This window comes from Stegodyphus dumicola, chromosome 2 (assembly GCF_044657685.1).
Source record: "Stegodyphus dumicola isolate Sdum_Otavi_A_Nest chromosome 2, ASM4465768v1".
Taxonomy (NCBI): Eukaryota; Metazoa; Arthropoda; class Arachnida; order Araneae; family Eresidae; genus Stegodyphus; species Stegodyphus dumicola.
Genome location: NC_140769.1, coordinates 98029390 through 98045371, shown reverse-complemented (window position 1 = coordinate 98045371; position 15982 = coordinate 98029390). Strand labels below are relative to the sequence as shown.

The window sequence follows — 15982 nt, the reverse complement described above, 5'->3', positions numbered from 1 at the left end:
ATAATTTTTCTCACTGGTAAAGACGACGTGACTCCATCGATAAGGTGTCCAGTCTTTGTGTCGCCAATTGGTTGTTGTCAATGGTATGTGTAGCGTTCAAGGACAGCGGGCAAATAGGTCACAATTATGAAGTCGTTTGGCCTGGTATAAAGAAACTGTGTGAATACAGGCTTCTCCTTTGTCTGCTCAGAGAATTTAACGACCTCATACATCGAAAGAAGGTTTCCTCTTCCCTTAAATATTACAGGGGGTCTTCATATTTTCCAAAGATTTCTCCTTTTCAAAAAGGTGAGGGTCACAGTTTTATTTTTCGAAGGTAATAGTAGCCAAGAAGAAAAGAAAAATAGAATTACACATCGCAAGAACAAGTAAAGAATATCTAACAAGCACGGTAATTACTTGAATGACAGTAACAAATCAAGAACTTGCAACAACAGAGAAAATAAAAGGTGTTAATAAACACACATATTAACATTAGAAACATCTTTCATTAACTACTATTATGTTAGTAAAAAAATAGTCACCATTAAACAGTGCTTTAATAGTATTATAATTTAAATAATTATAAAGCATACAAATTATGTACATAGGCTGTTCACACATTTTTAGACAACTTTCAACATATTTAAACAAATCTTTTACCTCAACTTTTTGTGTTTTAAACGTTCTGTTTGATAGCCCTTATTCTTCACTATCTTTCTCCACCTTAATTTCCAAGTCTTTTGTAATATCGGAAGAGGTACTTTATCCCACTCCTCTTGAACACCTTTCCATAGTCCAAGGAAGTTTGCAGGTCGACATCTGGACACAGTCCACAAGCACAAATATCCATGGGTGATACATCAGATTGTGCAGGGTAGTGAAGGGTATGACCTAGACACCGGTTTCTTGTTCCATTTTTTGAAGGAGATTAGCAGTGGATTTTGACGTAAGGCTGCTTGCTTTGCCTTGATGTTATAATAAATGGATCTCTTTCTATTGCAGTCATTTAAATATAAGCAAGATTCATCTATTGTGAGACCATTTTTGTCCGGATAAATGTTTCTCATAAAGAATTCTGCATTCGGCGATAGGTCGTGGTAAAAGACTAAGCATACTGTTTTTTTTCAACGTTTTAAGAATCAAATCAGCATTAATCACTTTGTTTAAAGTTGGCACTGGGCATTTTAATGACTTTGCAACTGCCCTTGGCGTATTTTCTTTTAACATTAAAGATCTTACCCTTGCAACATTCCGTTTTTCCTTCGATATGTATTTGGAACGTCTTTTGAAGCCAAATTTTTGACTTTTTTTGCCTTCCTTGTTGATAATATTACTTATCGTAGCTTTAGATATTGAAAACTCATGTGCTTTCACAGTGTTTTTTAATAACTAGATACAAGTAACTTTCATCGTAAAGAGCAGAAACAAAGAGCTGAAGCTCTGAACAAAAAAGACTAACCAAGCAATGTTTTCAAAACTCCTGAATGCCTTTTTATGTATAAAGCTGAAGCTCTGAATAAGAGAGATCAATGCTTTTAAAACTCCTGAATGCCTTTTTATGTATTTACCATATTCAGTTATAAAATTTATTGTACCCATTCTGTTCATTTCTTTAATTTTTTTTTTTTTTTTTTTTTTTCCTTTTGCTATGCAATTCAGAAACAGAAATAGGTAGAGTCTAAATATTCTTACAACTATATTAGGTTTTTGATCTCGACTTTTACATGCATTGCAATATAAATGTGTAGTATTAGGAGTATCTGCTGTTAATTCCCAAAGTGCTGAAAAATTTTTTAAAATAATAAATGAGATATATTATACATCACAAGAACTTGTATTATAAATTACAACAGTTAGAAATATCATTAGGGTGATTTCATGACCATCTTTCTTTATGAAAACTTTCAAATCATTCATTTTACAATTAAATCTGAAACTAGACTGGAAAATAAGCTGCAAATTGAAGATAATTTGTACCAAGATGTTAGAGACATCTTCACTGCACTAGAATTATGATGCAAGAGTTTATTAAAATTATTAAATATAAATTGGCATAAATACAATACATGAAAAAGAAACAGATTAATAGGAAATTAAAAATCCCTAGCTATGAATGTAAGGGAGTTTGATTTTTTCCCATTAATTATGAAAATGCTGCAGAAATTGACAATCTATTCACTTGTATTATCGAGTGCGGAAGCAAGGGCGTCAGCAGAATTTATTCTCAGTACTTAGATTTCAATTAAGGCAGTCAGTTTTATTTGGCAGATATGATTCAATTTCTGTTCCTTTTAATTTTAAAAGTAAATGTGAAAAAGGAATTTATTTTATGCATTGCAGTACTTACTGCAGTACTTTGTATAGTGGTCTGCGATTTTTCAGAATTAATTATTTATTTCCATGCATGGTACTTTGGCATCACATTACAAATGATGCTATACTTCCATAACCAAGTTCTAGTTATAAGATTAATTATTATAATTTTACAAATTAAATTATAACACTGAACTTTTACATGTTTCCTTTTGCTAAACTTCCAAGATTATTTCTAAAATTTATATTAGAACTTTACTTCCAGTAAATTAGGAATGTTTTCACATATAATAGATTTAAGTTGAATTGTTAAAGTAACCCACTTTTCTTATTAAGATATTTAGCTACAGGAAAAATATTTTTTAGTTTAGGTTAGGTTATTTGAATATGGCAAAACACACAAGGCATCCCTATCTAAGAGAAGGGTTGCCTTTGTGTAGGACTTTTAAAGGAGAACTGCCTCATTCACATTGCATATTAAGAGAAACATAAAAACAACAATGCAGAAGTATTTCTTATTTGAGGGATTAAGGGAATGAAATTATGGTATTAATTTTTTAATAGATACATTAATTATTTAAAACAATAGCAATATAAAAATAAGGAAATTACATTTCATCGGTACTTACAAATGGAAGAAGTTAATCTGACTTGCAATAAAAGAATTAATTCATGGCCAAAAGTACAAGTTACTTTATTTTGTAAACAAGCTGAATTTAAAACTGCATTTTAACAGAATTTAACACATTGCAGAAAATTTTATAAATGGAACAAAAATTACTATAAATCAAAATGTATATTTAAGCCACACTGACAAACTTTATTCAAAACATTTATTTATTTTATTTTAGATAAATGTATTTTACTTCTCCAAACAAGACACTTTATTTTGTTATTAGAAATATAAAAATTATATCTAACCCTCTAATTACATCTAGTTTAATTATCTAACCTAATCACATCTAGTTTTGATTTGATGTATCATTTACAGAAATGGACAATGAAAAGATATTAATTTCTGCAATTGTGCTTTAAGGCTCAGGAAAATTAACAAAGGAATCTGGAAAATTAACACATACCCTTGGCTCTCAGGCATAAAAGTGTTTTTAATTAAGACTTCTGAATACAGTTTGTTGTGATACAATAGTACCAATGCCAGCTGCAAGCTCTGAACGTAACTGCTGAGCGGTAGACTTCCTGTTACAAGCAGTTACTGCCACAAATACCAATATCGAGAAGTAGTTGTTATTCATTTATGACCTCATCCAGGTCTCTTTACAACAGAGTTCTAAAACTGTACAGAGACTGTTTGCCTTGAAATATTCACACGTCTCATTGCTTTCCTGATTATGTGCCCTGCTTCTAAACAGCCGATGATTTGCCACTTCATAGGTTCTTCCAAATGATACTTCAGAACAATAACAAACCATTTAAAGTACTTACAGACCAAAATCAAACAGCATATTGCAGAAATTCATTCAGTTATTCACTTTGTGCATAGCACCTGATTTACCATCACATGATTAACCCCTTCGAGCCGGGTAGCGAAAACGCGCGCTTATCGCGGAGGCCGGCAGTGTCTTCCGCGAGCGTCTCTCCAGGGCCGGGGGCTTTTTTGCTACTAAGCCTAAATCCATGAAATTTCCGAAGTATCAACGCATTGTTTAATAATGCTCTATAGAGTATTTAAACAGCTTATGCTTTATAGATATTTTTATATATATACTTTAATTACCTTATTTCTTGTTTAAATGCATATTTTACACATTTTATTTTAATTACTCACCATTTTATGACTTTTAACATTATACATCTGAAAACTAAATATATTACTTAAAATTCTCTTTTTGTATGAAAAATTTGAAAACAGAGATCTACACACAGTCACATGTTACATTCCTTGAACTCGTAATAACTCATTTGCCGTTTTGGAGGATTTTTCTGGGAATGTGAACAAACGAAGCATCGTCGTCTCATTTTCTTATCAGTCACTTCTGAACAAAGTTTTGGAAAATGTCTTTCAGTTAATCTTTCAGAATCAATATCAGAATATCAGAATTTCAGAATCAATATCCGAAATATTTTGCATCATTTCTGCTATTTCATGCTCTGTTAAACATTTTCGACGCTTCGACATTGAAACAGTAAAAACAGAAAGAATTCACGTCTAACAAGATCTAATTATTTTCTAAAAACTGAACTGTGAACCGAAATACTCAACGCTTTAGCGCATATAAAACTTCTACTTACGATAAACAACTACCACGTGCGAATAAAGTGCGATTTAAAGAGACGTCATAAATCACGCCATTCGGAAACACTTAGTTCTCTGTTTGTTTAAATAATCAAAAACACGTGTATGCGAGTCATGCTTCTCTCATTTCGAGTAGAAGGTCTAATGTACATGTATCTGAAACCATATGGACATACAGTGCCATCTTGTGGTAGAAATTATAGTTTGAAAAACGTTCCAGGGTACTGGCACAAATACATAACAGTCGGTAGTAAACGCAAAAATGCTCTGGCACACCTGCGTGTCGGCCGGTAGGTAAGTGTGTTCGTTGATGGCACGTATACGTGACAGTCGGCGCGAAGGGGTTAACAGTTCAAGCAAGATCAGAAGGTCAAGCAGTTCTTCATTTGCATATAAAAAATTGCTGCTACTTTTCCGTTTCGCCGGCGCAAATCTCACCAAACAGACTTTGTTGGCGACAGTATACACATAAAAAATGTTAGTTCTAAGAATTTTTTATTTTGAAGGCATAAACATTTTAGTATGGTTTAAAATTTTGTAAAAAGCCAGTAAATAAAGACAATAAATTTGTAAAATGACATTAATTTAAAATTTACTATGCTTTCATGGTTCAACATCCTGATTCGCCGATTCATATCACGTGACCCCAAGTGATCTTATGTCACGTAAACTACGATACAAAAAAACTAATTCCCTCAATAATTATCTACATTAATTAAGTTAAATCTTAATTTGGAATACAAGTTTAAATGCAAGAACTATTTCAATTCGTACAAATAGCTTACTCAGAAATTATGTAAAACCGCATTGCTTTACTTCGCTAGTGCATTCTTATTAGAATTGATGAATTTAACTCTTGATTTTGCCTTTTCTATATTTTCGAGTGAGTGGTGTGATTGCATCCTAATTGACTTAATTACCGCGAATAGTCTTAGGGCATAAAATTTAACTATGTAGGCAAACAATCTATGTTATTGTATGCCAGTATTGAAAGAAACAATCAATCTGATAAGAAATGGCTGCAACTTGTTTTGAAAATGCAGCGTAAAAGGTTACCAGTGAAGATATTCCGTTTGGCATCAGTTGTATCATTATTGGCGATTTTATCGTTTGCACCGGCAAAACGGAAAAGTACCAAATTGCTTGATTACTTTTGATTACATAATGCTAATTAGAAGAAGAGAAATTGAGAAGCTAAAAGTACTATCTTTCACACATTGCCATCTTTTGATTATTTTTGAGTATGCAAAGATAAATATGGACACAAGTGTATTTTGTGACAGCCATATCAACAAGAACAGAATTAAGACTGCATGCAATAAAAGATAATTGGTTTCAAATAAATGAAGTCAACACATTAAAAATAACTTTATTTTATATAAGAAACTACAATCCTTCAAACTCTAGCCTTTGTTGTACAGAACTTACAACAGCTTTCATAACCTCAGGTCTGAGAAGGTCTTTGGTCTAGACAAGATATAACAATCAACAATTACATATCTGAAAGATTATCTATAAGGTACTCACAATAGCAAAAGAAAACAAAATGTACCTACTTAATGATAAATATTTCATTACTATTATTTGATAGATCAATTCTAATTTATGTAATTATTTTTCAAAATTGATTTTAACAAACATAAAAATTACAAGCCTGGAACATTTAAATTTCAATTTTGATTTTGACATTTTTTTAATATGAAAGTCAGTAGTTTCCTAGACTTCTTTTTTTCTTTTTTTAAACTCTTTTTTTTTATATTTTTTCAAGTTTAATTTTTGATCATACATTTTGATTCAGATTTTCTTTTGTTTAATTCTAGATATAATACACAAGAAACATGTTGAAAAGGTACTAAAAAGGTAGGTCTTTCAAACTTGGTTTGTTGAAGATTTATATCATAAATAATGTATAACATAAATAAATAATGTATGTTATAAATATCAAAATAATGTATATATCATAAATAATCATTTATATCATAAAAAATTATAGTCTGTAATACAACATATTCAACAAAAATACATACACATCATTACTAGCAAATTACAGCCTATAAAAGTCACAGTATCAATTATCACCTAAATGTCTCTTTAAAGAATAGAAAATAATAGATATTCAATGCATTAACTATTATTATAGTCTAAATCAGTGGTTCCCAAGCTGTGTGCCACCATGCCCCAGGGAGCTGGGCATGGTTCACAGGAAAGCTGCAAAATACTTTAAAAGCTTCATAATTAATTGAACCAATGCATTTGGCCTAACTAAACAAACAAAGAGAGAACCTAGAAATATGCAGAATTTTTGTGTGGTTTGTTTTTCTGTTTACAGAATATTTATACTGTGCCTTATCGATCGCAACATACGATTGCACTAAACCTTGCGGCAATCTAACCTGAGAACATGTAGAAGGCTAGAAAGACCTTTTTATAGCTCATTATGTGAAAAGAAACCATGAACTTTGCTTTGTATCATTGCTAAAGTTAAGCTTATTATGCTGTTCGATTGGGGTTTGCATGTGCTGACTTTCAGAGGTTATTTTTTTCCCTGGAATCGAAAATAGAACCTTTTTTCTCCAAATGGATATCATGCGATTTCAATTTCGCTACCGATTTTAAGAAAATGCTCCCACAATTTGACAAAAACATTCCCAACAATAATTTTAACAGAAGTGAAGAGTTGTTTTCCAATCTTAGGAGGTTTTGAAAATATGTATATGTCAAAGATGAGGGAGATGCAATAGCAGTAGCTTTCTTCTCTTTCTTGTCAGTGGAAGAATGAATGCTTTAATTGCTTTTCTCATCGAGAGTGGGGCGAGGTCGGGGTTGCTGGAATTTGTAGTTTCGCCAATAATGCCAAAAAAGAGTGTCTTCCAACTGGTCATCGAATGATTGATATCATATTAGCAAATTTTTAACTAAAAATCTGGATGTAACATAGTCTATCTTTCCAAACATCATAGTTATCATTTCACATATTATTTTCATTCCATTCTCTTTGCTCAACAATATTTATATTTCATAGTATAATATTTACAGTAACGCTTTCTACTATATCCAGTGTTCTCAACTTAGGTTGACCAGTAGTATAAACACGTTGAGGTGTCTAGACCTTTTACAACTGATTTGAAAGATCTTGTGGAAAGCATATAAGCAAGTGCTGCTGGCTCAATTCAGTCAGTCAGTTTATAATCTAAGCCTAGTGAAATTAAACTCAGCGCATCATATAAATGAATAGTGGGATAATTAGTTCATGTAGTATAGTTAGTGTTACATTACTTCTTGTTTGTTGTCTCTGATACTCTTGTGTCTTCCTAATAGAATGTGAGAACACAGAATTCTCACAGTGAACACGGTGGCTGTATCGATTCTTAAATTGTTATCGCGCCCTGCCACGTGCATCGCAGTGGATAAAAACTGGAAGGACTAGTTTTGTCTTCCTTTTTCTGCCTGTCGTCGTGTTAACGAGTGTGTGGGCCTTCGGGCCACACACACACACACACATACAGCTCTCGCCATCGTCCACGGTACTCGATCTAAAGTCCATTTTCAAGGATGGAGGAGAAAATATGTTCGTGTACGAAGAATATAAGAAATCAGGTAAACTTTACTGATTAGGCTGCGAGGTAAAAATTGTTCCTGTGCTGTTACTCAACGTCTATAATCCTGACAGTTGGATGTTTCGAAGTGACGACCATGTGCGCCAATTTCAAGCCTATCTGCTAGAAATTTGATCTCTTCTATCACGAGTAAGTGCACTGCATATTAATTAAGCTTCTTGCAAGATGCTGATAAGTAATGTGCCTTTGATGCAGCAAGATTAGGAATTGCAATATACCATAAAAATGAACGCTGTGACAGTCCCGTCGGACCAACGAGTAGCACATGCCCCAGGGCATTCATGAATGTGTTTTTTTCTTATAACATATCGAATATACGCTAATCAAGAAAAGTGTATTTTTGTGATTTATATAGGTTAATCAAGAAATGTGTGTTTTTGTGATTTAATAAATGTATATTTAAAAGAGAGATACTGATTCATGCATGCCTTATTGGGTAAGTCATTTGATTCTTATTATTAATAATCATGCAATGTACTAACCACTAAATTTTTAGATTAACGATTTACGCGGAATTAATTCGCATTTGATACTCTTAGTATAATTACTTTTATACGATCACGGCCAGCAACACCACATTAATGGTACTGTGACAAAAAAAAGAAACAAAAAAAGGAAATTAAGTTTTAACTGTTTGATTTCAGGTAGAGAACCGTTTTATGCTTATGCCTAAAAATATAACTACACATGTGATTCCAGTTTGATAATTGCTTAAATATTTTGAATTTTATGATGTCTTATATCAAATAGGTGAATATTAGTAATGATTGGATAAAATTTTAAATTTTGTGATTATCAGATATGAATCATGAAGAAAGATTAAGTTGAAAATTGCATATGTAAAAAAAATATATATAGAATTCCATATGACTATGTTTTCTGCTAATGTGAAATAATTTAATGATAAAAAATAGATATGTGAAAATGGTAATATCAATTCAAAATTGGTCAGTATTTAAGAAATTATTCCTGAATGTATATCATATTGTGTGGTAATGAGTATGTAATAACTTGTATTCATGTGAAAAAATTTCGATAAGTTACAATAGTGTATTTATGAATGTACTATATATTAGGAGTAATGATAATAGTAATTTATAGTGGTACTAAAGGATAGTAAATTGATTCAGAATGGCTAAGAAAAATAATGTAATGAATATGAGTCTGGCTACTGCTCTGCCTACTTTTTCAGGGGAGCATGACGAAAATATAACATTTTTTTTTAGATCAGTTATGCCAAATGGCAAATTTAGAGAACTGGAAGGAGAACAGAAAAAGTTTGGTGTTAAAAATTCAATTGAGGGGTAAAGCATTAAAATTTGTAATTGATAATGAATCGTGTAAAGATATGTCATTTGATGATTTAAAAGCATTACTAAGTAAAAAATTTGCAAAATCTCAGTCATTTGACACAATTCAAAATAACTTTAACTCAATTAGACAGACCCCAGATCAGTCAGTCGAGGACTTAGCGGAAAAAGTGAATACTTATGCCACAAAATATTTTGGGTGCTATCCTAGTTCGAGTGAAGAGGTACATAACCTCACTCAAAAAGCAATGCTTTCAAAATTCTTAGAAGCTCTCAGACCAGATTTAAGACTGGAGGTTAAAAAACTAGGACCTATTGATTTTGCTACTGCTGTTAAACAGGCAAAGAACATAGAAAAAGCATTGGAGGATTCTGGTAATAGCTCACAGACACATGATTTTTCACCTGAATTAAATACATTAATTATGCAACAAATGCAAAATAATAGAGCCATTGAGGATTTGTCAAAAAAATTCAATGAAATTTTACCTAATGGTAGTGTAAACAATGTAACTAGCCTAGAAAATAATACTACACAAAGTAGTAGTAATAGAGAGTTTTGTCATATTTGCCAACAGAATCATTGGACTACAGAGTGTCCTTATTTTCCTTCAAACAATAATTTTCAATATTATAGACAGGCTAGAAACAACCAGAGAAGAAATTTTTATAGGGGTAACTTTATCAATAGAAGGAATAGATATAATAGTCGGTATGCTTTCACGCAAGGTAATAGACTACAGAACAGTAATAGAAATAGGCCACAATACAGAAGATACAATACTCGTACAAATAATTTAAACTAATGAAGGGTACTTGCAGATCTCCCAGATACACAAAGTATTACTCAAGTGCCCATAAAAAAATTTGGGGGAAACAAGACAAAATAAAAAAAGTAAGGAACTCAAATAGGCCAAATACACATGAAAGATTCCGACACAAAATTAAAGAAAGTAATGAACAAAAATTGGTAGCTTCTTGCCAGACTAATAGTATCACAGAATTACCAGTAATAGAAATCAAATTTGGCGACTTTGTGGTAGAAGCATTACTTGATACAGGTGCAAATTTAAGCTTAATACAGCCAGACACCTTGCAAGTAATAAAAAATTACACAAAGATTCATTACTTAAGCAGATCTGTAAGAATACATACGCTAAATAATGCTACTATCCCATACGTATCTGCTGTAAACTTAAAATTTCGTTTAGGAAATAAATGGCTTGCCAACCAATTTTTTGTTACACAACATAATTGGAACACAAATTATCAAATGATTTTAGGGTATGATTTCATTCAAAAAAATAAGATACTTATAGATGCAGATAAAAGTCAGTTAATCATTGATAACACATATTTTGATCTTTTGGACAAAAGAAAAAACTGTACTAATATTAATGCAAAAAAAGTAGACAAGAATAGTAGACCAGAGGAGTCGGGTATTGTAAGAGTAGTATTGAATACTAGAATTGCGCCAAATACAGCAGAGATAGTAAAGTTAAACATTCCAATTAATATGCAGAAAGAAAAGCAAATAATGTTCTCACCAGACAGGCGAAAAGTGGGCAAGATAGGTGTGACTGATTCAATTCATGAGATAAGTGACAGGCAATATATATTCACCATAATTGAAAACAATTCCAATGCCGCAATTATTCTAAGAAAGGGTGAAAAGATTGGTAAGATATATAAAGTCGAAGAAAAACAATTTGAAAAACCTAGAGAGCAACAAAATTTGCAGATTAACCATATAACTTTAAAAGAAATTAAAAAATTAAGAAAGGAGGAATTAAGCCCAGATGATTTTGATTTAAGTCATTTAGAAGCAGAACAAAAAAATAAGATGATTGAAATGCTCATGAGAAATTCAGCTGTGTTTTCAAAATCTTACACCACTCTGGGTGAGACTGATGCTGTCGTGCCCCAATTTAATTTATTACATAACTTTCCAATTCAAACTAGACCATACACTATTCCTCGCATTGCTAAAAAATATGCCCAAGAGGAGATAGCAAAATTGTTAGAAGAAGGTATTATAGAGCCATCGACATCAAGTTACAGTTTTCCAGTAATTTTTGTCAAAAAGAAAGCACCACCTAATACTGATCCTAGCAAATTAAAATTTAGAATGGCAGTAGATTATAGATTGTTAAATTGCATAACTGAATCATATCAAATATGTCTACCTAAGATTTCAGATATTCTGCATAATATAGCAGGTAAAAGTTATTATTGTGTGCTGGATCTTAAGTCAGCATTTTTTCAAATAAAGTTAGATCAGAAAGATAAAGAAAAATTAGCCTTTTGCACGGAACTTGGCAATTTTCAACCAACTCGGTTACCTTTTGGTGCAAAAAATTCATCTGCTTATTTCCATACTCTAATATCAAAATGTTTAGTTGAATTGCAGGGTCCAAATTTACAATATTTTCTAGATGACATAATTGTTGCAGCTAACAGTATAAATGAACTAGTAATTATTTTACAAAAGGTGTTTGACAAGTTAAAAAAATTTAATTTTACATTAGACCCAGCCAAATTGCAGTTATGTAAACAAGAGATTACGTATTTAGGTTTTTCGGTTAATAAGAATGGTTTTGCTCCTTCCGATGAGAATATTCAGAAAGTAGCCAAATTTCCTAGGCCAAGAAATGTGAAAGAGGTTCAAACATTCATAGGCATGGTAAATTATTTTCGACACTTAATTTTTAATTATGCAGAAATTGTCAAGCCAATAGTAAATTTAACAAGAAAGAATATACCATTCGTGTAGAACGACAGATGCCAAAATGCATTAGATAAAATACAAGAATTAATTTTAGAAAAACCCACAATAAAAAACATAGAAAATGATAAACCTTTATATTTAGTAACTGATGCTTCTAGATCAGCCATTTGTGGCATATTAATGCAAAAAAATGATAAGTTTTTCCCAGTACAATTTTACTCAAAAATTTTAACACCTGCTGAGGCTAGATATCCTTCAATTAGGAGAGAACTTTATGCAATCTTCAGATCAGTAAAGCAATTTCACGAACATCTGTATGGGAAAAAATTTATAATATTAACGGATGCTAAAGCTCTGACTTTCCATATTAGTCTTGACAAACAGCCAGATATTGTAGCACGTTGGTTGTTATATTTACAGGAATTTCAATACACGATGGAGCATATTCCTGGTTTAAAAAACCCAGCAGACTACTTGTCAAGAGTTTCAGAGGATGTAGTGGTAAACAATGTAAATATATTTAAGACCAATGATAATTTGTCTATTCAAAACATAATTAGTAAACAGCAAAGTGATCCAGACATAAAATCAATTATAAAAAAATTACAGGATAACCACAAAGAAAGTGTAGAACAATATTTTATTGATAGTCATACAGAGATCAATAGTAATGATAAAATTAAAACCTGTAAATATGAGAAAGAAAGACAGAAGTATCCAGAATAAAATTCTAATTCCTAAGACATTAATTAAAGATGTATTACAGACAGTTCATGTGCCTCACTTTGGTATTCAAAAGACATATGAGATTGTAAAGGCAAAGTATTATTGGAAAGGTATGTACAGCGATACGAAAAGTTTTGTAGAAAATTGTTCAGATTGCTTACAAAATAAGTCTAGACCTCACAACACTCTGCCACGTCTAATTCCTAAGAAAGATCTTGCTCCTGGAGAGATGATAGCTATAGACATAGTTGGTAAACTGCCAAGATCCATAGATAATAAGTTTTATGTACTCACTATCATTGATCATTATTCCAGATATTTGGAAACAGTTCCGTTAAACAACTGCACTTCTCAATCCATCATAAAATCTTTAAATAATTATTTTGCCAGATCTGGCATTCCAAAAATTTTGTTATCAGACAACGGTTCCTATTTTTGTTCCACAGAATTTACTCAATTTTTAAAATCGCTTAAAATAGAACACAGAAAAATTTCAATTTATTATCCACAGTCCAATGGGTTGATTGAAAGAGTTCACAGGGTAATGAAAGAATCAATTGCAGCAATATCAAACAAAATATTTGAATGGCCACAAAAAGTACTGATGTTTAAACTGTATTATAATAATGCTAAACATTCTGTAACTCAATTTTCACCAGCAGAACTATTTTTGGGTAGAACATTAAATACTCCCATAGATAGCAATGATCCTCTTAAATTAGCAGAAGATTTTCAGGAATATTCCAAAAGAATAAAAGAACAATTGAGTAGAGAAAAGCAACAAGTAAAATTAAATGAGGATGAATACTTTAATTGTGCAAAAAAATATTTGAAAGGGAGAAAAATTCCAGAATTGAAATCAGGGGATAGTTTTTATGCAGAAATTTACTGATAGAAGGGTATTACATCCAAAATACAAGGGGCCATATGAGATCATAAAAAAGCTACGAAATGATAATTATATAATACAATTAGATAATAAAACCACTAAAGTTCACGTAAGTAAATTGTTTTTACAAAAGCCTTCAAGAGTAGAATCAACACAAAATGAGGATTAGGAGTGTAACACAATTGTTAATTGTAGATCAGCAATTCAAAAAAAAAAAAAAAAAAAAAAAAAAAAGGTGTAAAGAAATTGTGGTTGTGATAAGAATGTAGCATGTGTACAAGCTAGATAATGAATGATGATCATGTGTGGTATGGGTCAATTTAGTGTAATAAAGCGCTAATTGCACGATTTTGGTAGAGTTGGCTGGTCCATATACCAGAAGAATTGAGTTATACTATGCAGGGTCTCTTTGATTACTAGGTAGCAGATTCAAAAAAAAAAAAGAGTGTGGTTCAAATCTCCTTGTCTTACTGCTGAATCAAATTGAAGGTATGTAATTTAGTAGTGGATCTAATACAAATGTAGCTTGTAACAATGTCATGACATATTGGTATATGAAATGTATATGTAAAATGAATATGATCAAAGGATAAAAGTAGCTATGTAATGAAATAGTAAATGTGATTCTAAAATGTAAAGAATGAAATAAGGTAAACAATGGTTAAGAGGAGTTCCATCAAAATTGATAATGCAAATGTTCTTAGTTTAAGTGATTGATTGGATATTTAATCATATGTGAATTGTAAATTATGTGTCGTAAGTGCCAAATTTTCATTGCCTGGAATCGCATCTGTGGTGATATTTTAGGTAAGAGTAGACATGCATGAGTACGTAAAAGAATAATACTAATTTAAGAATGTAAAAAAAAAAATGTGTATCACAAAGTGTTTAAAGTGCTGTGTTTTTTTTTTTCCCAAGCAATGTGAAAAATTAATGTGAATTATATGTGTATAGTGCATACGAGAGCTCAACTGTGTGCGTGTAATGTGAAATGTTTATATAGTGTAATGTGAAATGTTTATATAGTGCTAACGAAATGATAAAGTGCAGTGCCTTTGCAAGTGATATAAAGATTGGTGTGAAATGTGTATGTGATGCTGACGAAAGTTCAAGTGTATCCAGCAGAGAGGCATTTCATTTGCCCAGTGATCGGACAATTTTTTTTTTCTTCGGCCGGAGGGAATGTGAGAACACAAAATTCTCACAGTGAACACGGTGGCTGTATCGATTCTTAAATTGTTATCGCACCCTGCCACGTGCATCGCAGTGGATAAAAACTGGAAGGACTGGTTTTGTCTTCCTTTTTCTGCCTGTCGTCGTGTTAATGAGTGTGTGGGCCTTCGGGCCACACACACACATACAGCTCTCGCCATCGTCCACGGTACTCGATCTAAAGTCCATTTTCAAGGATGGAGGAGAAAATATGTTCTTGTACGAAGAATATAAGAAATCAGGTAAACTTTACTGATTAGGCTGCGAGGTAAAAATTGTTCCTGTGCTGTGACTCAACGTCTATAATCCTGACAGTTGGATGTTTCGAAGTGACGACCATGTGCGCCAATTTCAAGCCTATCTGCTAGAAATTTGATCTCTTCTATCACGAGTAAGTGCACTGCATATTAATTAAGCTTCTTGCAAGATGCTGATAAGTAATGTGCCTTTGATGCAGCAAGATTAGGAATTGCAATATACCATAAAAATGAACGCTGTGACAGTCCCGTCGGACCAACGAGTAGCACATGCCCCAGGGCATTCATGAATGTGTTTTTTTCTTATAACATATCGAATATAGGCTAATCAAGAAAAGTGTATTTTTGTGATTTATATAGGTTAATCAAGAAATGTGTGTTTTTGTGATTTAATAAATGTATATTTAAAAGAGAGATACTGATTCATGCATGCCTTATTGGGTAAGTCATTTGATTCTTATTATTAATAATCATGCAATGTACTAACCACTAAATTTTTAGATTAACGATTTACGCGGAATTAATTCGCATTTGATACTCTTAGTATAATTACTTTTATACGATCACGGCCAGCAACACCACATAGACTGATTTTTGAACAGCAATAAACGTAATAGTGCAGATAAGTATGTCTTCAACCAGTGGCATGACTGTGAAGAAACGAAAATATCATACATATGATGACAGTTATTTA

General features: G+C 31.9%; 1 protein-coding gene across 5 annotated transcripts in view; it reads right to left on the bottom strand.

Moving 5' to 3' along the window:
- Window positions 1-171: 171 nt before the first annotated feature.
- Window positions 172-15982, bottom strand: part of Rrp4 (exosome complex component Rrp4) — a 78912-nt gene continuing 63101 nt past the window's right edge. For 3 of the 5 annotated variants that reach the window (XR_015039506.1, XR_015039505.1, XM_035362975.2), the window contains one exon: window positions 5899-6016. Coding sequence is in view for 3 of the 5 variants with exons in the window: in XM_035362975.2 (XP_035218866.1) it covers window positions 5936-6016 (81 nt within the window). In the remaining 2 variants the exon portion in view is untranslated. Of the gene's footprint in view, window positions 3704-5898; window positions 6017-15982 lie in introns of those variants that run through there. The other 2 variants (XM_035362973.2, XM_035362972.2) reach the window with 2 other exon arrangements.